The 27709-nt window shown below is 30.5% G+C and overlaps 1 protein-coding gene across 1 annotated transcript in view; it reads left to right on the top strand.

The window, feature by feature from the left end:
* Positions 1 to 7572: 7572 nt before the first annotated feature.
* LOC124369485 (putative neural-cadherin 2) overlaps positions 7573 to 27709 on the top strand; it is a 119181-nt gene continuing 99044 nt past the window's right edge. The window contains 7 exon segments of the mRNA XM_046827498.1: positions 7573 to 7704; positions 17352 to 17516; positions 18575 to 18712; positions 23381 to 23567; positions 25546 to 25779; positions 27319 to 27368; positions 27370 to 27483. Of these exon segments, the coding sequence (XP_046683454.1) occupies positions 7573 to 7704; positions 17352 to 17516; positions 18575 to 18712; positions 23381 to 23567; positions 25546 to 25779; positions 27319 to 27368; positions 27370 to 27483 (1020 nt within the window).

Below are 27709 nucleotides of genomic sequence, written 5' to 3'. Positions count from 1 at the left end.
TAGTATATGTATATTTACTAGTACTATATATAATATTGTTTTTATAGAAAGTAAAAAATGATGGCTAGCGGGTAAGCTACATATTTTCAAACACACATTTCTTAAGGAAAACATAGAAATTCGCTCTTTTCATACGTCTATAAAGTACACGAGGTTTGACAATGGGTCTAGCATTAACTAATGTCAGCTTAGATGAAGAAACAGTAGCCTGGATTCAGTAGTGGTACCAACGACAACTCACTTTCGTCTTAAATACACTAATCGAAAGACTCATCATTACTCCACTTGAAAATAAGAATCAGTTCATTTCCACATGCAAGACGGTTTGGTCTGCTAATAATATTCAACAGCTCAACAGTTGTACAGTCAAATAAACGTTTAAGGTTTGTAGAAGTACCTACTTTCTAAATTGGAAATGCATTAACTACATATTTTCCTTTTTGTTCTTTTAGAAAGTCTTTTAAAATATTAATAGCCAACATCGAGAATTCTCTGAGAAAGGAGAATAAAGGAGAAACAGGACTTGACTCGGTGAACCAAAAATCAGCTTGAACTTGGTCTATTTTTTCTAATCTTGTAGAGAACACAATAACCTATATTTTCAGCCAATGAAAACTTTTGCATGTCAGGAATATTATATTTCGTCAAAGATAAGTAATAAAAATCGCAACACTACGTAACTGCATGTGAACAAACAAAACACTACGTACTTTTCAAAATGAAGTTAATACGCTGGTAAGTTCGACTTTTAATTTTGAATGGAAATTGTTTTGGTGTTAAGACTCAAAATGTATTAACATAACCATTAAGTAAAGCAACTAGAATATGAATGTTCAGTTATCAATTAAATATGCAGAAATGTTAACTCATACGGCCAGTACAACGGACAGTAAAACACAAATAAGCTGAGGTAGATTCATATTGATGTAACTATTTGGTAAACTGGGTTTAAGATCGTTGGTTGACAGAGCTGTTATTGGATTAAATGGCAGGTCTATGTTTATTTGATCCATTAATACATAATTAAGAGTGAAAGGAAAAATAAATTGAAAGACTATTTTTATATAACAGTAGGGCAAGTATTTTATTAACACATAAAAACTTCTGTTTGTTAAAAAAATATGTATAGAAATTCTAGAAAAAACAATTTAGGACTTATGCTATTGTTTATAAGCTTAGAAACTTTATTTCCTGTTACTACATGAAATTTTCAACCAAAAAGCGATGATTAAAATTGTGCTCATTTCAACTTTTTCTAAAATTTGCTTAGACATTCATAGCTTTAACCGACTATAGATACAAAACAATGTTTTAATATTTTGAAACTCTATTTTTATTTTCCCCTCATGTACCACTTTTATTATATAGTTGATTTTAATAAACTCTCAATTGTGGAAAATACTATTGTGTTCACTTTTTTTCCACTTTAGACCACAGTGCATGGCGTTGGCCCTGCGAACTTACTATCACCGCCACACTGTAAGGGCATTACGCCCTCTCTACTACTCCGACCAACACCAGCCTTTTGTAAAAATATTTAGTAAAACATCAACACTTCATCTACTAACTTGCAATCAAAATCACACGCATCCATATTAAATTTGTCCAATTTTAGAAGCTTTCTATCTCTCTCTTACCTTCTTTGTTAATGAAGACGTCCACGTTCTTGATACTAAATTCATGATTTCACTACCTATCCGTTTGAAGTAGTATTTTGTTATATTTCCACTCTAAATTAATATTTTCAAAACCTTTCAAAAATGTATTGATCAACGAAACCAAATGACTCAAAACGATGTAGCTTATGCAAAATGATAACTAATTATTTGATAATAATATTATTTTAAAATATTCATGGTCTGATGTATCCATCGTTAATTATTATGCAATATGTAGGCTACTCAAAACAAAAGAAAGAATTCCGTTTTATAACACTTACTCTGTTACAACAGACCTACTAACTACATAATCACAACAACGAATGCAGTAAGATGAGGATTAAAATATATAAATATTTCGTATTTTAATATGTAAATTGAAATATATAAATACTTCATATATTTCAATTTGTTGCTGTCATTTATTAGATAACCGCTACGCAGTGCTGGAAGAGTGTACAGTGAAAGGGGAGGTAAAGTATTAAGGAGTAGACAGTTGGTCGACGGAAATCGCTAACATCCTTAATTAAATATTAGTAATCAGTACAGTACGGTCCACATTATATTGTCAGAAATGAGTCATGCAATTTTACAAAGTGATTGGAGTTATTTTCTCATGCCTTTTTAATGTAAATACTCCTATACAATTACTATATTAATTTTATCAAAATAATTACAGACTATTACTATGGTCTTATTACATTATTATTTCAGGTATTAATGTATTAATAATTTCTTTCTATTAAAGTTGCTGTATAAGAATTACAAAAAATCGTTTTAAGTTAATAAACCGTAATAAAATCTTTTACTTAGATATTTTTGCCTTTATTATTTAAATTTTAAGTCAATAACAATCGTATTTCATGAGCCACGATAAGATTTCGTTCTAAAAAACTAATAATATTAAAATAACGTGACTTAATTTGAAAATTAATTTATGATGATTATTGGTGATTATTTTCTGTGTACAAGATGACAATCGACTTAATTTAAGCTGGTAAAATATGCGTACGTTTATATGTATATCCATTATTTTCTACTGACTGTAATGCTTTTATCAAGTCACGAAATATAAGATCTTGTGTAAATTGTGCAATTAAATTTCGTGTAAATCTTAATCACCTTGCTATTACTGGAATGGGACTAAAAAAACTATGCTCTCCTATCTTAAAAATCTTATTTTTTGCTAGAAAAACTTTATATTTTGGTATATCTTAGAATATAGTTTCTTCAATCGGATTTTAACAGACTTTTAAAATAATAATAACTTAATTTATCAATACATCGATTTACGGTCGAATAAGATTATTGTTAACATACTGACAGACGATAAAGAAATTATTTTTTTATTATATGAACCTGTGTAATTAGAACTACTATTATCTTAAAACTATTTCAGGTAAATTATTGCTACAAATGTAATACCAGTCGATTCACTTTCTATAAGTTGTTTACTATTATATAACTAGTAAACAAAGAAAAAGAAACCGTGATACTTGTTTAATTTTTATTTTTTAACATTTTATAAACTGTACGAACTTCAAAGTAGTGTTATTATAATTCAGAAATACATTTAGTTCATTCCTTGTAAAGTGTCTAAAAACCAATTAAACTTCTAATATAAATTAAAAAAAGCAAGACTAATGAAGTTCCTGAAAAAAAGTTTATAGAATTAAATGTTGAAATTTAACAATTGAATTAAAAATGAACTCCTCTTACGTATAGACAAAAGATTCTGTTTTGATATGTTCCAAGAAGCCAGCGCCGGCTGCTACTTGCCACACATTAAATTACAAATGTTAGACAATTTTCAAATATGCATATAAAAATTTATCTGGGTTGCTAGTTTTCATCAATAAAACGCAATGTGTGTAACCTTATATTGATTAAAATTCCTTCCAATTTAATAATTTTTGAACATTATTAACTTGCTCAGCATTTATGTAAAATTTGCAGTATAAGGATTATATTTGACAATTACTTTTACTTTAAAACGCTGTTAGTTATCGGTTTTTTAGTTATGATAAAGCAAATTTCACAAGATTTTACTAAAAGTTTTAAAATCTAATTTTTCTTTTTCATGAAACCTATTTGTATATGTAAGACACCGGAGATCACTTCTCAATTGTATATTTCCCTATAAAACTAAACATGTTTGGCTAGCCTGAATTAGCAGAACAGATTAACAGAACCTCTCAAGTAATCGAAAGTGTCCCGTGTAGTCTTAGTCACCTCGTTGCATTGACACCATTGTTTGTATAAAATCAGGCAGGTAATTATACCTGCCTTCATATCTACTTTTAAAACCTTGGAATAAATCACATAACCAAACGCATTTCCTAGCATCTAGAATTTTAAATATTCATCGTTAACTAACAAATACTTCCATTTTTATTAAACGTAACGTATATAATATATAATATAATATAACTTCATGTAATATTTATTGAAAATATATTATATTAGAAACTTATATGGTTAGCGAGAAATTGTGTTTTATAGGGATTTAGCTTACCCACTTCACCTTGACTCGTGAATTTGAATTGCACGCAAAATTATTGTTGCACAATTACTATTGTCTCATTACGAATACCTAAAATATCTTCTTAAGGTTCAATATATATATATATATATATATATATACAGGATATATATATATATATATATGTATGTGTGTGTGTGTGTGTGTGTGTTTGTTTCTGCAATCTTTACTCAAAAAACTACAATATTAAAAACAACAACTTGGTAGACTGATAAAATTGCATTCTATTAATAGCTACACTTAGCTATTTTTAAAGCCTGAAAGCGTAGTTTTATTTACCTTGAAAACTATTTCTCTATAATCTATTTTCGTAATATTGAATTTATTATTTTTAACCTTTTAGTATCGTTGCTGTCTCACAAACTATGGCCTTAAATTTATTTGTGTTGACAGACTTACTTTTATGTAATGTCCCAAGTCTAAAATAAAACTGCTAATGAGAAATTAATAAATAATACCGATGATTATTTTTTCTACTAGGGATTTTAAACATCATCACCTATTTTCTTAATTTCAAAGTATATCTTTTACTTATTCTTACTATCTGTATTATGCAATTTCCGACTGTATTGTTTTAGGAATTTAGTTTAATGATTTTGCTTGAAAAGAAAAGTGAGTTTCTCGTCGATGCCTCTTTCCACAGCATCCCTTCCGATACTTTAATGACCACTTTTACTCTTGATTTTCCAACCAACTCTTGGAACTCTAAGACGATCATTTGCATTGACATTATCAATTGACCAAACTTTTCCTTCCACCCATACTTTATCGGACTTAAGTTGATGACGCAATTAGTTTAATTTATTTTCCGCTTAACTTAAAACCAATTGCTACATCACTTAATTTTGGACTCTTTTCCTTTGCCTAGAAAGTTAAATCCTGCATAGACCTTATTATCCAGCAAAGACTATTCTTTTTATTATTGTTAATACAGTCACATTTAATTTGGTTTCGGAAAATTTTTCAGTTCTCCATTTTGTTGAATGACTCCTGAACCTTGTAACGCATCCTCGCCTTCGCTCTTAAACACTTTCATTCCCAGACGTCTATGTTACTTTATAACAAGTATAGACATCTTTACTGTAAATCTTCACGTGGGGCTGAGAGTGTTAAAGTGACGGCAATAGAATGTATAAAGTAGCCCAACATAATATCTATCTCTCATTTGGTTCATGTAGCACTATCTACGTATGTGAATTTCTCCCAGCATATTTAAACATCTCTCTCTCTCTCTCTCTCTCTTCACCTCCCTGCCTCACTCCTCTCTCTGCCTCCTATGATTTTTGATTCTAATATTGTGCAAGAAAGGGAAAATGCTAAGTAAGCAAGTCAATACATATAAACTGTACATTTAAACAATTCCGTTTTAATGACTTGTATTGTTACAAAAAACATTAAATTTTGTTCTGAATCAAAAGTGAATACTGAATTCAGACTTAGCCTTCCCCCGTCCCTCCATACCACACTAAAAGCCTTGTCTACGTCATCTATAAGCGCTGGCTTCTGCATGTTATTTTTGTTTATGAACTTTTTTAGTTAATTAACATTTATAACTGTGTATTTTACATTATACTTGACTTGTACAATGCTATACTATACAACCATCAGATAGTATCGTTTTCTTGTATAAAACTAAAGTTTATAATTCCGATTATAAAATACTACAACAGTAAACAAGGTGTTTTCTAGTTAGCAGTTATACGGAAATTGGTGATATGTGTGTCAGTATTCTGATTATAACAACACAATATGGACATAATAGATTAGGGCCATAATTTGTTAGTATAATATGAGAACTAGCTCACCTGATCACCATGAGGGTTTAGTTCTAGATGTTTTGTACCTCTGTTTCACCTATATTGGGTTCATCAAAAACGAATGTGTCCCTTATATCGCGCAAGCCCGAGGATGTTTAGGAGCGGCACATGACTAACAACAAATTTTAAAGTATTGGAGTGGAAGGGTGGATCGATATGTCAAGTTTACTGCAGAGGATTTCTGATGGAATTAGAAGAGTTAGTGTTAATTGATTTTCTGTACAGTCAGTGCTCCCCCTACCGGCTTTGACTATAGAACCTGAAACTGAGCTCGTCATCCCTTCTTCTTAGGTGACACAGCTGGCATATAGATCCCTATCCCTTTTATTAGAATCTTGATAGGGGGATGTTACTACCTACAACATTGCTCATCCTAAATATCCTGTTACGCCAAAAACAATCAAAAAGGTCCTTTAAGGGAGGTTTCTCAGCTTCTTGTATTGAGTAAACAAAACCATGATATGGAGGTTGGTTGTGTTAATTCTGGTAAACGTTAAATAAGGTACATTATTTTTTTAGTTTAGTAACTTACGTACTTTAAAATGTTAAATAGTAGTTTTAGTACAGTAACCATGTTTTGCAGGTATTTTTTTTTATATATTTTGAAATGTAAATTACGTTTTAAGAAAGTATAAACAAATGTATGGGATCCGCACAATACTTAAATTTATATATATATATATATATACATACATATTATAATTTATGTGTATATAATTTATATATCTTTTTTAAATATCTAACCGTTAGGACAATTTTCAGATTTAACTCCATCCAGTGGCAGCCATTGGGCTAGATATACACAATGTTTTACTAATTTCGTTTTGTTTTTTGAAGTTTTTATTCTCACGTATGAAAAGTTTTTAATTAGAAAAATATTATTGTTTACAGTGAGCAAGTTTCTTAAAGAGTCAGAAAGTTCTGAGGATGCACCCTACTTCGAAAAATCCTTATACCAAGTGTACGTAAGGGAAAGCGAGAGCGTAGGACACAACATTGCCACAGTTGCCGCAGAGAACCACGATGAAGGCAAGTCATAGACCTAGTTATTTTTCCCCTAGTAATATTCATTTTTAGATGTAGTACGATTGCAGATGCTTCCTAAACGATTTTCATACGTTGAGGTCATAAGGAATCCATGTGGCAGATGTGTAAGTGTAGTTGTTTAAATTTGTAAATTTTGAATGTTCTAAAGCATTTAGAACATTCAAAATTTACGCATCATCATCAACACAACGCAATAATTGATCGCTCTGTGAGCATTAAGTATGTTTCAAGTATGTTTTATGCTATTGCAGTTAAATAATAAATTTATCACACATATGATTATAGAATTAAATTATAAGATTTAACGAGCACTTGCAATAATGCAAAATTTGTAAAAAGAGATACACACACGTTATAATAATTTTTAACACCCTTTAGTTATTATCATTGGATATATAGTTTTTTAAGAAGATTAAGAGTATCACTACTGCACAAAGCTACGCAAAGTAAAGGTATAAAACACACGGGAAATGTTTATGTAATGTAATTTAATGTTGTATCTTCTACTATGTCTGTCCAAGCAGTTCCAGTTGTTCAATACAAGATCACCAGCGGTAACGTAGGGTCCGTGTTCGTCGTTGATCAGGACACCGGAGTGGTGTCTCTGGCTTCTCCCCTAGACTATGAATCTAAGAAGCAGGTAATAATAATACTTTATTTGATTTAATTACAAATATTAGCCCAGGTCTGTCTAATATCTATATTCTATCTCAGAGGTGTTGCATAACGAGACAAATATTTGAGACATCGGTTTAGAGTATCAAAACAAGACACTGCCTCAAGAAAACATACGCCAATAAAAAAATGTTATATTGTTAGACCAAATTCTTATCGGTTAAAAAACTATGTTTTATTCGGCTGCACCGATTATAATGAAACATGTTATTTGTTTCTAGGTGGATTCGAGAAACGTTCAATTTACAAATTTAAGCAGTTACCAATTAAATTTAGAAGATAAAAGATACAAGTTTTTAAAGCGCCTTCATATTATAAACTTCAATTACCTGACAGTTACGTATATTAAATAACCGAACACTATTTAAATGCGCTAAGTTATGATGTATAGTTGGCTTTAATATAAATTTCTGATATTACTTAAAGTAGAGTGTTATACCACATTATAATAAAGTACATGTACGTGTGGCATGCGTTTTTATAGTTTTGTTGTGATTCGTATGACACTTCAGCCTACCAAAAGTTAAAAATCGTCCATAATTAAATTTATAAATGTAAGCGGTAATTAAGTGTTTTTATTATTTATTACACGATTCATAAATTATAGTGTGTTCGTAAAATTAACTTGATTTTTCTTCACAACTTACATATTATAATTGTCCCAACATATGATTTGATTTTTCGTACAATTACTCAAAACTTGTTTGCTTTGCTTTCACGCATTGACTATTCAACTGATTGCGCTGAAATTTGTTATGGACATTCTTAGAGTCCTGGGATGAATAAAATCTAATTCTTATTCAGAAAATCCCTGCGGTATACGCTTTAATGGTCCGTACCGGCGACGCATCTTTCAAATGTCTGACTTATCAACTGTCGATGGTAGATTCTGCGCCTACCATGGTTGTAACGGGTAACGGGGAATCAGGGTTCGATTCCGGAGAGGGAGCCTGAGAAACGGCTACCACATCCAAGGAAGGCAGCAGGCGCGCAAATTACCCACTCCCGGCACGGGGAGGTAGTGACGAAAAATAACGATACGGGACTCATCCGAGGCCCCGTAATCGGAATGAGTACACTTTAAAATCCTTTAACGAGTACCAATTGGAGGGCAAGTCTGGTGCCAGCAGCCGCGGTAATTCCAGCTCCAATAGCGTATATTAAAGTTGTTGCGGTTAAAAAGCTCGTAGTTGGATCTGTGTCTTACGTTAAATTCGTGACAAAATCTCACCTTGGTTTCTGAAGTTGTTAAATAATAATTAAAATAGCATTTATAATTTAATCTGCTGTTGTAAACATTGTTCTTTTATTTTCAATTTGTTTTTAATTATAGTGAGTACAAATATATTTAACGCCGTTTTAGAGTTTAGCAATTAATTAAATACTCATCTACCTTACAAAATGCCCCAAAACAAAAGATGGTCAGAACTTGATGGACGAAGACTCCCTTTGAAGTCAGCAAGAAGTATGCTAGATGAAAGTTTGCTGGACTGTGCTTTCGAGCTAATGTACTAATTCCAATTCTAAATGTTCTAAGATATTACCAATATTTTCCAGTGTATAAAGAAATAAACGCGTAGTTTCATTGTTAATATACTTTTAGATGTATATTTTTATCAAAAATTAAGTATTGTATCTGCGAGACAATGTCACTATCTAACACATTAAATTAGAATGGCCTTAAATATAAAGTTTTGACGTATTTCCTTAATTGTGGTAATAGGGCAAACTCAACATTGGCACAGAAATATAATTCACTCGAATCAAAAGTGTTCATACAGATGTAAATCCTGCAGCATCTCGTGCAATTTTACAGGTGACAGCTAGGTAAATTTAAATTATTTAATATTGCAAAATTGAAATTATAAAAATTAGCACCACAATTATGAAAATTTAATGACATTCGTCTAATTGTGTATTATTAAACGTTCCAAATATTGAATAAACTAGTATTACAGAAACCGAGCGCTCAGAATACCTTTCATTATCACGCGTTTTCGCACATTTTGAACGATTCACTTTATGTTTATTTTTAAACACGAGTCTTACATAGGTTATCTGCCAATATAAATATAAAACTTCAAAAAATTTGCGAAATACGTTTTAATCGTACAATGACAATAAATCGGAACGTACTTCTTAAATATAGATTTATTTTATTTTGTTGACACTTTTTAATAGAGATAACTGGTTAACACAGAAATAAACAAATACAGTAAGAAATATATTAAATAATAATAGCTTTCTACTGTTCTTTTATAAAAGCTTATAATAGCTCAAGGTAAATACTGCTACATCAGGTAGGCTACATTTTCATTCAGTAGTTTAGTAATAATATTTATTACTTACAAAATGAGAGCAATCGGTCAGCTTAGTGCTATTTGATTAAGTGTGGACTTGTGGTGGTAATAAAATCTAAATTTTAAAGTTAATAGATTGACTGTCTGACTCCAACCAACATTTCAACTCAATTCCGGTAATGCCGAGGTCATTTCAGGCATTGTGGCTCATTAAAAAGAAATAATCATATTTTTGCTATTTAATAACTTTTCTTATCATATCCGTCTATACACACCCCCACCATATAACGTAACTCGTACAATTTTGAAATAAAAACACATTCCATTATACAAAGTGTACTAAATTTATGATTTCTGCAGAAAATAAAATCCAATCAGTCCACTTATTATACTCAAAATCTTGAAGTAAAATTTAATACATACTATAAAGCTCATAAACATTGGAAATTTTTTTCAAAATATGAACATATATTTAACTAGCTATACCTTTATTACAAATGATTTTATAAATATTTATAACTATTGAAATCCACTTATTATAAAAAATGTTATAGCCCAATTTTCAAGTTACATATTGCATCATACATCTACAGTAAATGTTTTTATAACTGGTGATGGAATATTTTCGTGTATAACATTCAGGAGGATTTACAAAATTTTTAGATAAAGTATATAATTTTGAATTAAATTAAATGTAAATATATATATATATATATATATATATATATATATATATATATATATATATATATATTATTAGTTACATAGTTAAGATTTACCCTAACATTTACATCCAAACTGCTAATAAAATTGTATATAAGTATATCATCTCCAGATTTGTTATGGTTAAGCATTGAACAGTTATTTAGTTACATTCATATTTTTTGCATTTTTATTTAGAGCGATTCAATATTTAACCATAGAATCGAAATGGAAATATTCAGTGTAAAAAGGTTTTCTGCCCAACAACAACTTATGGTTTATCACTTTGTCTATATCACATTTCGCATTTTATGTGAAGCCTGGAACAACTATTAAACTTTGTTATACTGTATATGTGTGAAATACTCTTAAACAGGTAATATGTAAATATTTTTACAAGTAAATACTATATTCAAACTAAATATCATTTTAGAAGTTCCACTTACTATGACGAGATTATCATGTATCCAACAGTTACTAAAAGAATGATTAAAAATATCAAAAAGAATAAAATTTAACTATGCATATATATTTAACTGTACACAACTGTTACAATTGGTCGTTAAACAATGTTATCTCCGATATTGCAATGAGATCAATAATCTATCAGTATTTTTCAATGCTATTACATAAAGCATAGATCTGCTAGCTTTATTGAGAACACCTATATGAACCTAGCAATAAAGCTATGTACGTATGTATGTTGGTGTTATTTGAAATGCCACGTTGATACTGGAAATAAACGTGTGTTGTGGTGGATTCTCTCGAAGTTCCACCACCTCCTGTGACTATTAGTCAAAGATATTATTAGTCGGTACGTCGATGAAACATTTGAAAAATATACTTTGTTTCTATTTTTGTGCTTCATGGTGTGTACTCCTACCTGTCTGCCCTTTCAGGAACGGTAGATAGGAACATGTTAACCCTCATACATGTCTCGCAGCTGAATGCCCTAGTGCATAAGATTAGTAGCTCTATATAAATTTCTATCTCTTTCTATAGATCTAGTGACAATTTAAATGCTCCATCAAAATAATTATGCCAAATCGACTGCTAATAATATTCCTATAGTACAAAAATATACAGGGTGAGTGGCTCTTGGTGTGACAAAAATTTTTGGGTTATAATGCAATGTAAATGTGATACAATGGTGGTTATAAAAAAGTCTAACTCCAAAAATTAGGTATGAAAAGAATTATTTTCGGTTTTTTCTAAAAAAAACTGTGTTTTTGTACGTAAGTCTGATATTTCTCAGCAACGTATAGACATATGTGAGCAAACTACAACATTTTTAGATTCTCCGTTAAATATTCAATTTGAAAAAGCTATCGGTTCAAACGGTAAGAAAAGAAAATTAAGCTTCAGGTCGATTCAAAAGGCAAAGTTGCTAAGTTTCAGAAAAACTTAAATATCATTGAACCCCATCTTTTTACCACACCCTGTACACAAGAATGTGTCAGGTGATATTAAAAACTTTGCCATTTAATATGGTTAAAAATTGTATGCCATATGACCATAGTTAAGTATTCGGTTACCTACATTTATCACTTTGAATATTAAAAAACATGCAAGCTACAAAAAGATTAAAACAATTTAATAACATCTGTACCTAATTTTTATATTTTATAAAACTTCCTCATAAAACACACGGAATTGAAGATTACAAAAAAGTAAAGCAGTTTAAAATAATTTGTGGATGCTAGTTACAGATTAATGGTCACATCCTTTATCAATGTTTTAATTCCTTATCTTATCACTTTCACCAGTATTGTACATTCATTCCTTATCTTTTTTGTGAGACCAGTAACCACATGAATTAATTCTACCTCCAATAAACAATTTTTTTGCTCAATTTAGTCAAGGGTAGGCTGCCATGGAGTTCACTACACGAGAATACGCTGATATGCACTTTTGACGGGTTTTGTGATGGAAATGCGCGTGCTGCCCAAAGAGAGTATCTAGCTCGCTACCCTGATCGCCGACTTCCCAGTCATTCTTTGTTCTCAAGACTCCATCAACGTCTTGTGAAGGGGGGTACAGTAAAGACCTAACGAAGTAGGACACATTGTTCATGATGTAGGATTAGATGAAGTAGTTCTAAATTCAGTTCGGAATGATCCACAAGGTAGTAGTAGACAACTTGCTAGAGACGTAGGTGTATCACAATGGAAGGTTTTGGACATTTTGCATAAGAATAAGTTCCATCCAAACCATTCTACGCCTGTTCAAGGTCGGAAAGCAACTGATTGTGCTCCTAGAGTACCAATCTGTCGTTGATTGATAAACAGAGACATAGAGCAGCATAATTTTTTCGAAAAATCCTTTGGACTGATAAGTCATTGTTTAAAAGAGCAGGAATTTTTAATTTGTTATAATATGCACCACTGTGATCAACAAAACCCACACCGGGCAAGGAAACAATCCTTTCAAACGCGCTTAAGTATTAATGTTTGGTGTGGTGTCTTAGGCGACCAATTGATTGGCCCTCACATATTTGATGGAAGTGTAAATGAAACAAACTACTTAGATTTTTTGCAACACGACCTACCTAACCTTCTAGATGGTTTGAACAATGTTGAAAGAGACGAGCTTATATTCCAGCAGGATGGAGCCCCTCCACATTTTAATGCAACAGTACGTCAATGGCTGACTGAAAACTATCCTGAGTGGATTGGACGTGGGGGAACTGTCGCATGGCGTGCCCGATCTCCCGACCTTACACCTATGGACTTTTTCGTGTGGGATTTTTTTATGCAGGAAGTTTATTCCACACCAGTAAACTCAGAAGAAGAATTACAAGGCAGAATTGGTCTGGCTGCTCAAAGGCTTCGGGAAAAACTGTCTTTTAAAATGACCGTAGGAGCAATGAGAAAGCGAGAAATAGCTTGTGTGAGAAAAGAAGGTCGCCATTTTGAGAATGAACTGCAATGATTTTACTTTTAATGTTTTATGTTCATGATTTTCATTTTATTCTAATTTTCATTTACCTTATTGATACTTTATTAAAGTTCCATTGTTAAATATCTTTAGTAATGCTCAAAAATTATGTTTATTATACCGTCCTACGACTACTCAGTGTTAACTTTTAACCTTTACTGATTTTTTTTAAAATGGCAAACCACCTAAATAGTTGGTCATATGGCATACCATTTTAAAGCCTATTAAATAGCAAAGTTTTTAATATCACTTGACACATTCTTGTGTACAGGATGTGGTAAAAAGATGGGGTTCAATGATATTTCAGTTTTTCTGAAACTTAGTAACTTTCCCATTTGAATCGACCTGAAGCTTAATTTTCTTTTCTTACCGTTTGAACCGATAACTTTTTCAAATTGAAAATTTAACAGAGAATCTTAAAATGATGTAGATTGCTCACATATGTCTATATGTTGCTGAGAAATATCAGATTTACGTACAAAAACACAGGTTTTTTATAAAAACTGAAAATAATTCATTTCAGGCCTAATATTTGGAGTTAGACTTTTTTATAACCACCATTGTATCACATTTACATTGCATTATAGCCCATAAAATTCTGTCACGCCAAGAGCCACTCACCCTGTATTACAAAGTTATGGCAATATCCTATTTATAAATCCCTAAATAATTCAAACGTTACTTATTTAATTTCCTATCCTTACTCTACAGTGCCTCAGAACAATGTCCTTCCCCGTCACACATCTCCTAATCTCTCGGGATTCTTGTTCATTTCCCCTAGCTCTCTTATCAGTCTGTTACAGTAAACTAAGATGGCCAAGATTCTCACAAACCTTTTTTCGTATCGCACCGCAATATCTCTAGTGGTAAATCCTACAAATATTTTTCCGAAACACATTATGCTTAAACAGACGCAATACATGTACAAACCACATATACATCACACTCTTGAAGTCACACCACATGCTCCTACAACTCAATTCTCGTCCATAACAATTTGAAATTGCATCTTCCCGTCAATTACTCAATAGCATAATAATCCAGTTTCCTTCGTCAATATTTCTAATCCTTACTCTACTATAGGAAATTGAAATATTTTCCACTCCTACTTGATCTTATCCATCTATCCTGCCATTCCTCCAAAATATCTGCCTGTTCTTTCCCCTGTGGTACAATCCCTCCAACTTGTATTTTTCCAGGCACTTTATCTCTCTTTACCTGTGATGAAAGGTCAAAATTTCTCTGCGCAGCCGTCTCCACTCGTCTAACTCCTTTTTCTTCTAACAACAATCCTCACGACTCAACATCGTATTCTATCGCATTCACTCATTTCAAAATGTCATTCCTTTTCCTGACTTTAGAAAACTCTATCCTTATCAGAAACATCGATGTCTGTACCACTTTGAATTTAATATCCTCACATCCCTTTCACTTCTTTTCAGGTTAAAAAATCCCTAGATAACCTATTGCAGTCCTCTCTTTTCACCAACACCACAATGCCGCTTTATTATGCCACTTTCTCAAAGTACTGACCTAAACTTTGCATCAATATTTCGTTAAGCAATCCAGTAATAGCTTTAAATTTAAAAATGAAGGCAATCCGTAATCACCATCAATTACACGATAAAATAATCTTGCATCATTTTATGAATATTTCAGGATCATTTCCATTATTTTACATGTAAAGAGAAATACGCACCACATATCTGTCAATTGAATACATTCCCTTAAATGCCTTAATTATACCTCGTCCTTTCTAGAATCCATTTTCTTACACTTATTTTGTTCTTTTAAAATCTGGAAGGTCTTTTTACTAAAAGTAATAACAGTGCAATGTGAAGAGAGTTCAAAGAAGTGAGACAGTTCAAATTAACCTTTCTCGTCTCCTTATCACCCATCTTGAAAAAAAAACTCAATCCTTGACAAAACGCTCCAACTCCTCCATACTATGAGAGAGATATCCTTTCTCCAACTTCAGCCTACTGATCTAAAACTAGTGTTCTTCATTATTGAAATCACCATCTTCATATCTTTAGACTTAAGTAACAGATTGAATGTGAAATTTACATATTATCTATGCTTGAAGATAATAGGATATTTGTGTCCAATGACAATGGAAATGTCACGATATAGTAGTTTTTAAGATTATAATTATATTCCTGATAGTATTTTGAGGTTGAAAAATTACGAGTAGATATGCTATTTTAATGAAACAAAATTAAAATAGTCATTTCTAATGTTAAATAAGTACTAAATACTAAAACTGTGATAATGATATATTGCAATAAATATAAAATGCGAAAAAGTAACCAATAATTACTTGAATGTATTTATGTCATGTCTTGGATGTATTATATGTATTTTTAACGTTCTTTGCATAGTTACATCGATATATGAATTTCAAAGATTAATTAATAGGATCTGTAGATCTATTTTAGTTGCTAACTTAAAAAAATATATTAAAGTAATCCCTTAATATTATCAAGGATTACCTGATATATTAATATCAAGCCGAAATATCAATAATAAACCAAAATATCCTTAGGAATCATTAAAATAACTAAAATGTATTTTATCTGTTACAAACATACTTTAACTTTCTTACAATAGAATGTTTTAACATATGTTAAAAACATTCCACTGGATGTACCAAATTATTAGTTGACGCATCTTTCTGTCGTTAAATGCACGTCAAGGGCATGAAAATAAAAATATAATTCGTGCAAGAACGTTGCAAAGTTACAAATTATAAAATGATTATACGAAATGATTATGATATAATTCATTTACACGATAAGCAGATTAAATTTATACATATATTTTCACAGGATAATGCACTTGTAAGGTTTATGTCAAAATACGTTAAAATTAAACATAACAAACGAACATAGTACCTAATTAAAACTGTCTTATATTTGTAATATTTTTCGACATTTTATTAGATTTTTCCAAAACGTATATTACAGCTTTTTACTTTAACATTTTGGCTGTAGGTGGTTAAAAAATTAAAAGGATTCATGATGAGGTACTCGATTAAATCACAGTGGATCAATTAAATTTGTATTATTAAGGTTAACAAATATAACAACTGCATTTCACTCTTAGAAAGAGATAATATTTTCCCAAGAACATGATTACCGTAAAATAAAATTACGAAACACTACGTTAGACACTCTGTACTTTTGTACACAACGGAAATTAAAAAGGAACAAGACGGAAACACACGACACATGGCAGGCTACCCGCATACTAACAATGAGCATTACTCTAGCCGATAGTACTGGTAGTGGACAAACTGTCTACAGTGTGTTCTACTTACTGTCTACTATTTCTAGTCGAACACAATTCCCTTACTTTAAACACAAAACCATCAATAGTAATAATTATTTCATATACAAGTTTTTATTTGGTGTGTTACAATCCAAATTATCTATACTTTTATATAAACATCTAACGTTGCATGTCTGAGTGATCCCGTGCGTGAATGTACGTATTATAATTGCTCATCATCGAAATTAGCTTTAAGTTCTGTACTAGCGGAATGTCTGAGATTCGTATCAAGGATGTTAGAGGCGTCCTAAATCAAATTATAAATCTTAGAATTACAATCCAATATTTCAGTAACCTACTAGTTAATCATTCATCACTACAATACGAGACATGTACATTTTAGTATTCTCTTCAAATGCTGGTGACGGATGGAGAGTCAGTCAGCTACGCCACTCTGATCATCTACGTTCAAGATGTCAACGACAACCCTCCTGTGTTTGAAAGATCCTCATACCGAACCCAAATCACAGAGGAGGATGATCGAAACCTACCAAAAAAGATTCTACAGGTAAAGAAATATACTTCGTCAAACATATTTATTTTGAGTCTACTACTGTAAGAAAGACAAGATAAAATATTTTGATGTTTATTAGTATAAGTTTGATACAAAAATTTAAATTTTGTCAGCGAACATTTTTAACAACTCATGCCATTTGAAGTACATTCTAACTCTCATGATTTTTAGCAGAAACATACTTCTTTATTAACGTAAGAATTATTGCATTTTTATACGCCATTATTAAAATAATATGCTTTTTTCTAGACTTTATATTTGCTGCATGAACTAGTGTTATCTTTTAATTATATTTTATCATTCCGAGTACTTATAATATATATTTATTATCCTAAAAATTTTACCCTAAACACAAATTTTAGTTTTGTTTGTCCTTTACACCGATGTAGATGGTTCATTATCTATATAATTAAAAATACTTTATCACTGATAATCAGTACATTTTATAGGGATGGAAACACGCTGTTGTTGGTTGAAATCCATATACAAATATTTATTATATTTAGATTTTCTTTTAAATGAAAGGAAATAAATTAGGTCCTTCTACTTGGGTGACGTAATCAAATTTTACTGTCCTTGATTCGAAACTATGACACTAAGTTTTGGAAGACCGTGTAATTTTTCATAATGTATAAAATTTGAATCATCGTTTTCAAAGCTGATAACAAAGGCAAGTTATTGTTATGATTTAGACGACTATATGTGGGCTGACATTTACTTTATGTAGCGTGCAACATTGAAACCACGGTTTTTGTGAACCCCAACTGTATAAATTTATTAAAATATTAACCCAAAACTTTGTTTAAAAAGTATATGAGTTTTACAGCAAAAACGTCACGATAGAATAAATTCATGTAGATTTAATCGTTACACAAAACAAGTGACTCAGTGTCTTCAGAAAATCCTCGTAACTAATACTTTTTATTGTACCCTCTTTTCTTCTGAAAAATTCAGTAACTGTATAAAACATTCGTTAACTTCTGTAATAAGAGACCTGATTTCTTCAGTAAACGTTTTTATTCTTTAGTAATAAACTAGATTGTGTGGCGTAGGTGAATATAACTGATGCCGATAAGGACAGACCAAGAGATATTGTCTACTTCCTTACGGGTCCTGGAGTTGACACGGAGGAGCCCTCTGGGACTCAGTTTTCTATCAACAGTAGCTCAGGAGAAATATACGTTGTTAAGGTGAGAGTAATAATACATATATTACAAGGCTAAATGTAAAACTATATTTTCATACATCTCTCTCTCTCTCTCTCTTTCGCTATCTCACTTTCTCAATGTCTCTTTAAATTTTTTCTGAGGAAGAAAATTGGATTTAAATATGTAGACATAATCGTAAATGAATTTCAGTGGTTTGTAAAATATGTATGAATGTAATATAACATTTTTTACTATAAGTACGTTTTTATTTATATAATATATTTTTGTGTTAGCAAATAGATAATGGGCAAAGAGATTTGCAACGTATGCTAAGTGTCATCGTAGTTTATAGTCATAATCAAATATTCATCCAACACTAAAATAATACAGAGTACAGGCAAAGTTACTTATTAAAATAAAATAAACTAAATGCATAAAATTTAAAACTTCATGTGTAAGAAATATTAAATTATTAAAAATATAAACTTGGTCTGAAGTATTACAGACTAAAAAATAAATGTCTTATTCAATTCACAATGCGAGTTAAAAAGCTTTTATTTATTGTTTTTGCTGGTAACAAGTTTCCTTCAATAGTTGTACCATTGAAAGTGTAACTCCTTAACTTTTTTACACAAGACATAATATTTCCTTGTAGTGCGGCGTTATAAAAATGTTATGAGTAATTAATTATATTAACATTTTTTAATAGGCGTTAAGCAAATATTAATATAAATTGAGTTTTAAGTTTAATAATACGTTTTTTATTTTAACTTATTTATTTACATACACAAAAAAATATTGTTTATAGTATTAGCAACGATGAATAAGGATATATATAGACCACAACACAATGACTTCAGCTTATACGAGAAATAATTATATATCTCACAATTTGTAAAGAATTTTTTTACCTAATAAATAAAAGGCGAAAGTGCCTTTGTTTGTATGTTTTGCTTTTACGCGTAGATTATTCAACGGATTATACTGAAATGTGTAAAACTTTACATACATAATTCTGTGTAAAGGACATTTGTAAGGTCCTTAGTATGACTATAGGCGTACTAATATTTCAAAGTCCTTCCGGGATAAGCACCATCTCTAAAATCTTAATTTGAAAACCATATTAAATGTAATCGACTGTTATGTCTAAAGATGTTTTGATGCAAGCATAATCATATGTTTAGTTAATTTAAGCACTATTTTCAATTTTGCGTGAAAGCAAAGAGTAAGATTGATAGTAACATCACTTCTTATATCAAATGTTTCAGGTTTACATTATTCATTATCTCCGAAAACAAATACTGTAGGTAGAAATAAGACCAGAAGGGTAGGTGACCCATAAAGTAGGCATACATTTCCATTTAGAGAATGATTTACAACATAATTAAATTGTTAATAAATTCTGCCTATTTAAAAAGTTTATACTTATATGTATCTCCAAGTAGGTTTTTGCATACATTATATCAAAAGCCGTTTGTCGTACAGTGAAGAGATTTAGTGCAAATGTACAACTAATGAAGAGAAAGCACATCGGGAAGTGGATATTTCACTGTAGCTCTTTACCCGAAGTGGAATTCAATCGCATAAATATACATGTTTTTACTGTTGTCGGCTTCTCTGTTGTCAGCTATATATATATATATATATATATATATATAATATAATATATATATATATATAGCTATATATATATATATATATATATATATATATAGCTATATATATATATATATATATATATATATATATATATATATATATAATATAGCTATATATATATAAACTTGGCCCAATGCTATATGTTTAAAAAACAACAACCCTTTCTAGAATATGAATAACTAATAGTTTATTTGATATCGTCCCCCGAAAATCCGATAGACCATTATCTGATCCAAGGCCTTGTCTGAACATTCAAAGCACCATCGCACATTTCATAAATTATTTTGAAATTGGAATGGAACCAAAACGGAATGTTTCATTTATAACTTAATTTAAAGGTTTTAAAAATATATTAATCGCACATTAGTTATTTCAAATATCTAGGGAACCAGGTATACATAAAAAATTAATCTGTTCCTCATTTATCAATTATTTATATCTTTGTTGGTACTTAAAAATTTTCCACATAACATCTGAGATTTTACAAATAATATCTTAACTAATGTAACACTACTGATATCCATTCGTTTATTATTATAGGTCTATTAACCTTGATCACTCTAATAGTCTATTTAAAAATAAAAAAATAGGACCCCATCGTTGTATGGTATGGATGACAACAGTCATAATTTAAATTTTGAAATGTGTTAGTATTGTTGATGTAAACTTTAGTTCTTAACTTTAAAATAACACTATATATATATATATATATATATATATATATATATATATATATATATATCACATGTAACTTAAAATAGAACATCACTGTTTTAAATCAAACCTAACTACGAAATTATACATGACTTTTAAAGACATGTTTTTTTTATGGGGGGGGGGGGTAAAATAGCAAACTCCAATTTGGTGTCGGTAGTCTAATTAATTGAAACCAGATATTCTCAGATAATCGAAAAACATGAAATACAAATTGCAATTTAGCTTAACTTCTGATCCTCTTAACAATGAAACCAGAAAAATGGGCACCTGACGCATGATATATGACTATTTCACACAACAGCAGTATCATAGGACTCATTATTACATCATAAATGCTACCACTAAGAAAGATATGAACTTCGACCTTAGAGTTCCTCCATTATGGTCTAAAATAGTTCAAGTGTTACTGCAGGTACATAGATTACCAGTAAAATCTTCTCAAAAATGCAACAGGCTTTGTAATAATGATAAAACAACTTTTCACGAACCAACGAGACAGGTAAGTATTGTCAATACACGTACAATCACAATTGAATTAACTATTGACTGAAGTGGGTTGCACGAGTCTAACAACTAAGGTGGCAGTTTTAGTGTCTGTGTGGTCTTGATAATTTTTCTCTCATCTCATCAGTTACGATGCAATTCTGCTTTAAAATATTTAAAAGGCCATGTTCAAAAATTTTAACTGTAGTAGTTTTTCTTTCAGCACATAGTAACATCTTAGTGAAGTAAATAAACATAAGAAATGTGAGTGTGTAACAATAAGCTGTTCAAATCCATTGAAATATTTGGTTATGTATCTATACAGAGCGTTTAACTAAAAGATAAACTTCAGTGTATTAAGCAAGAAGAGTAATTAAGTGCTGAGTGTCTTATTTCTTTTTAACCCTTTTGCACATATTTCTATGTTCAAGTTGGTTTATTTTTCAATAGCATATTGTAAGCTTTAATATGATATCTTATGTGGGGGGAATGGATACGTATTTAAGTAATTTGGATATATCATAAAAACAATAGACGAATTTTTACCATTATTATGAAGATAGCTGTGAGAGAACCATCATTAACACTATTTACAGAATTAAGGATATGTTTGCTAAGATGAATTTGTGTATATATATTTTTGAGCTTTTCTATAAAAAAAGTAGAAAAGATTTTAAACGAAAATTACTACAAAGTAAATTAAGGTCGAAATAAAAAAAAAATATATATATATATATATATATATATCCATTCAGGTCGAAAAGTAGTTGCTTTATTCAAAACAACGGTAAAATAATTTTACAATAAGTGTTATGTCCAGAATGATTTAAGACAGTATTAGGGATATTTAAGACAGTATTAGGGAAGTGGAGAGTTTTGTTTTTATACTCACTGTGATTGTATTTTTTCAGAACATGAATGGAATGTAGTATTAGAACAGCGCACAAAATTAGTTCTGTTATAGTTTTTTTTTTATTTACTAAGTTTACTGTGAAGACTAATCTCATTAAATGCTACATCTTGTTATTTTCATTGTCACTGATATATTTCTTTATTTTTTTAAAGAAAGAGAGTACTTTAACTGAGACATTGCCTGTAAGGAATAAAGTGCTATGTTTATTTCTTTTAAGTCAACACAATAATATTATTGCAAGCTTCTAAGATCAGAAAATGTGATTATGGGGTTGTATGAATTTGTATGGGGTTTACTTGAATTGGTATAAAGATTTTTATGTATAAATAGAATACAGTGATTTATTTTCTGTAGTATGATAATACTTAGTGATCCTCTACATGTACATGTAAGAATCCATCCTTGCAAATTGTGAAAAATGTTGGAAAGTAATGAATAAATTTGTTACTATAATTTATAAAACTAAAACGAACTGATACTGGAATATAATGATTTATATAGTACACATCAATACAGGCGAACGATAAATGATCCTAAATAGATCTTAGTGTTACAGTTTAAAACTCCTTTTTATCTATTAATTCATATCTGCACTGAGTTTCAACACTCTACATGGACTGATTTGACAGGTGAGCAAGTAGTGTACTATACAACACGCAGCTTGCATTTTTGGTCATTGAATTATGCTGTATATAGAAACCCCATGTATAAAGTACAACATGTATTGTGTTTTTGAAATCAGTAAAAGCTCTACTATTAGTTCCGTCACAGGTACTAATAAGAGGGATGTGAGAATTTAATGTTTTAAAAACAATTTTTGAACGCAGCGAGTTAATGACTAATAGGCTATATGTGTATACACTTACTACCTATTAAATTGCACACTGTGTTTAGTAATAGTTTACAAAAATTTGTTTTACCGGTTTGTTACAATTAAGCCACTGGACCGAGATCTACCTAACGGCCGGCCCCAATGGAGGTTTACTGTATTTGCCCAAGACGAGGGCGGCCAAGGTCTGGTCGGTTATGCGGATGTTCAAGTTAACCTCAAAGATGTCAATGACAACGCACCGTTATTTCCTGAAGGTATAATTTTTGCCAGTGTCATGGAGAATAGTACGGCAGGTAAGATTTATTGAGTTATTATCATCAACTTTTCCGAATAATTGCAAAGATTTGATATAATGTGTCTTAATGTACATAGATTTTAATAACAAACTTTTAACAAAACACGATCTCCTTGATCTATACCCAATTCATATTTACAGCTTAGAATGTAGGCCATTGTTTCGAAAATTTTAAGTTTAGTATTGAAAATTCCAATTTATCAAACGAAAGTTTATTATACGACATATTCTTGTTCAAATATGCGCAAGCATCGGATAATATTAAGGAACTAGTTGATAAAACAATCTTCATAGGTATAAATCTGCAAGACTATAACGAATGGTACAGAAAAGAATGAATGTGTTAAACAATTAGAATTCATATTTAAATTTAGAAAGATTGTTTGCCAGAGATCGAATTAATCAAATCAGAAATACACTTGACGGATTTCGACATCAATATTAACATCGAGAGAGAATCCTTTGCTGGTGTATGTTTTCAATTGATAGCTAGGTCAAAAGCTCTTCTCCACCAACTCAAATAGTGTTAACGTTTACTCTAAACTAATACCAGACTTGGCAGACTTTGTAAACTCCTGAGATGCTCAAGGTAAGTTACTGACTTTACTTTTAATTTAACTCTAAAGCATAAATAATACATAAATAGTCCAATCAAACTGATCTTTATCGGAATCTGAAAATTAACACAATTGAAATGATTGTAGGATTAAATATTACAGGCTCCTACATTTTCATTATTACAGAAATATAATTTCATTTTGATTTTTAAAATTTAGATAACTAGTAATAGTAACATTCTAACTAGTAATAGAAAACAAATAGTTACATTGTCCACATAATCAAACTTCAAGTGGAACTGAATATGACATTCGTATTTTAACTGCAGCATTTGATATCAGGGGTAAATTTTAAATAAATAACTATAAATGCACAACTTGGAAACAAATTATGCTACCCTTCAGTGTACCGCCAATCTTACCATCCAGAAAGTACTATCACTCCGGAAATAAGCGAAAATATGCTTTTACTACTAAGAACAACTATGTATTTCCTACGCTTCTTGTTGTAAACGAATAACAAACGTCAAGCTCCTCATTTTAGGCAAGTAGAAAGCTTGTTTTTAATTCGAGAAACGTCACTTACAAACACATTTTCACCAATCTCTAACTGTATTAATCCTGCTAAGAATCTCTACTTCCCTATCCACTAACCGAGCTGTTATTATAATGAATTACCCCCCCCCTTAAATTTTTTGTTAGCGAAAAAAATTGATGACAGTACACCCGTTCATATCAATATACGTATTTTGAGTTTAAAACACTTAATTATCACATTAACGGAAAATACGGAAAAACTAATCACATAAAACAATCTGAATTAAAAAAAACATATATTATTATAATCATATGAACCATTACAGTTTGGTTATTGATATACTGTTATCCACATTGTCATTTCATATAAAAAATTTCATATCAAAACGAACGTGGAAAATATTTTTAGTCATTACAAATTAGTCCACTTCGAAACTTTTTCTTCTCGATTTTCATACCTGCCAAAAATAGTACCCTCTCCTAATACAGCAAATTATATTTGATCTAAAACTATACTTTTCTGAATATATATGATTGCGTGTTAGCTTAAAAATCCTACACTTTAAATAATTTTAATTAATAATATATTAAATTTTGTATAAACAATGTGTTATGTATTATTGAATAATCTCTTATTATTTATATTTATTATTGCAAAACAATAACAACAGTTACATCAGAAATATAGCATTTTAACGAGAATTCTTAACATACTTTCAATGTTATTAAAGATATATATTATAAAAATATCGGACATAATTATAGACTGCATTTAATAGAGAGGAATGCAACGGGTGGTTTGTTTATTTTCTCCATGAATGTATTATCAAATCCTTAGTGATTGTTATAGTAACATATTATGTAGGGAACATGTGTCTCCAGGTGTGCTAGTACTATTAATGGCAGCGGTCGACTTTGATGACCCTCAAGAGGGTGGAAATGCTCAATTGACATACAACATCGAGAAGAATGTTCTTGACGAGGAATCAGGATCTCCCATTTTTTGCATAAATCCAAAAACGGGAGAAATAAAAACTGCCATTTGCTGTCTCGATAGAGAGAAGACACCTGACTATACACTGCAAGTGACCGCTATGGATGGAGGGGGCTTAAAAGGTACTTATAATAATATAATACATTCCCGCATTAACACCAATATTAGTATTCAAGTGAATCAGTCTTCACTATTCACTTTTGCTTTGCTTATTACTAAGTAGTAGAAATAATAATTAGCTGTAATAATTTTGCCTCATTTAAACACCTTTATGGATACCCGAATTGACGGAAAAGTTGGAAGTTAATTATTTAAAAGTATTTAACAATGCAGCAGTATATTTGTCAAAAGTGCTACATAAAAAAACTATAAAAACACATACAAGGTGGTAAATCCCCGTATACGATACAATTTCCTTACTTATCAAACATCTGAATGCAGAATGGATATAGGAGATGTCAAAATGATAACCTGTATGACAATTTCAAGAAATTATTGCTTATTGGACAGCATCCCTGTGTGTCGGTGACTTTGATCAATGTATAGTCGTGCTTCCGAAACACAACGTTAGGAGTTGGTTTGTGTACATCGTTAACTTCATAGTACAGTTATGACAGCTTTGATATTCTTTGTTTGAAGTTGTTTAATTTTTTTTGTTTGATTGTAAAGGAAACCGGATTATTCCGGACATTTGCCATCGTTCAGTGAAACAAAAAGATTAATAACACTAAGTTTCGAGATCTGAAATCTGATCTCTTCTTCAGTTATTCTTCAGTTATTTACCTGAAGAAATGATGAGATTGCAGATCTAGAAACGTAGTATTACTGATTTTTCGTTTCACTGAACGATGGCAAATGTTCTAAAAATCCTGTTTCCTTCACAGCTTTGATATAATACTAAAAGGCTTTATTTAAAGTGGTTTATTAAATTTTGAAAAGTTCTATACTAACTATGACACGATTTTTTGTGTTGTTCCATCGAGTTTAGTAATTTTAAACAGTCAATCAATAAGTACAGATGGTCATGGAATTAGCTACAACATCGGGCATCAACAACAGATAAATTAGGCTGTTTCACCTGGTTGGCCCTATCAGCTATAAGAACTATAGCTATATTATCCATCCATGGAATGAGAACAAACATATTGAAATTCCGATCTTTTTTCACCAGTTTTAGTGATTTTAGTGAATATATCCTATTGCGTAATAATAATTTTACGTAAGTTTAATTTTGTGCATCTACACCTGAAACCTGGCTTATAAGTGGTGTGTACAATTTCTTGGTCTATTGAAATCTCTTTACTATATTCTGTAATATACTTATATACGCTATTGCATGATAACTTGTAGCCTCACTTTTAGATAAAATTCAATTAATTATTTGTTGCAAAATGTGTTTTGAGTCAGTATCAGCCTGCATTTCAAACTAATGCACAAGAAAAATTAAAATTTATAAAGTCACAATTTGTTTAAAATCTGATATTCATAAATATAAAATCAGAAATACATTTTTGATTATCTTGAATTTTTTTTAAAATTTTTTTTTATATGTGAGAAATAAAGTTTCTTTCTTTTGATTTCGTAAACATTATGGGTATGTGTACTATACACATAAATTATATAACTTTTGTCTTTTAGTCTAAGTCTTTCCAATTGCTTAGGGACAGGAACAGTTTCAATAGTAGTGACAGACGTCAACGACATGCCACCGGTTATTCACAAAGGAAGAATGGGTGACAGAGGTGCGAGAGGACCAGGAAACTTTCGCCACAATCCTTACCGTTTCTGTCATTGATCAGGACGAGACCAACGACTTCTATTACAAAGTATGACAATAGAGTTATGCGGTATAAATAAATATATTTGGCTTGCGCTTACTATTAGCAGTATTTTAGTCAAAAAATAAAATAAGCTTTTCATTAGAATTATGTATTTGTCTTCTTTCTAAAGAAGGATCATTCATCTAGGATCATAAACTCTACGCTTCATAATTTAATGATGAATTATTTTCGAATTATAACGACAATTTTATAACCAGATGACAGCACAAGA

Source organism: Homalodisca vitripennis, chromosome X, assembly GCF_021130785.1.
Source record: "Homalodisca vitripennis isolate AUS2020 chromosome X, UT_GWSS_2.1, whole genome shotgun sequence".
Classification (NCBI taxonomy): Eukaryota; Metazoa; Arthropoda; class Insecta; order Hemiptera; family Cicadellidae; genus Homalodisca; species Homalodisca vitripennis.
The sequence above is the reverse complement of the archived record's forward strand: the minus strand, read 5'-3'. Positions and strand labels throughout refer to the sequence as shown.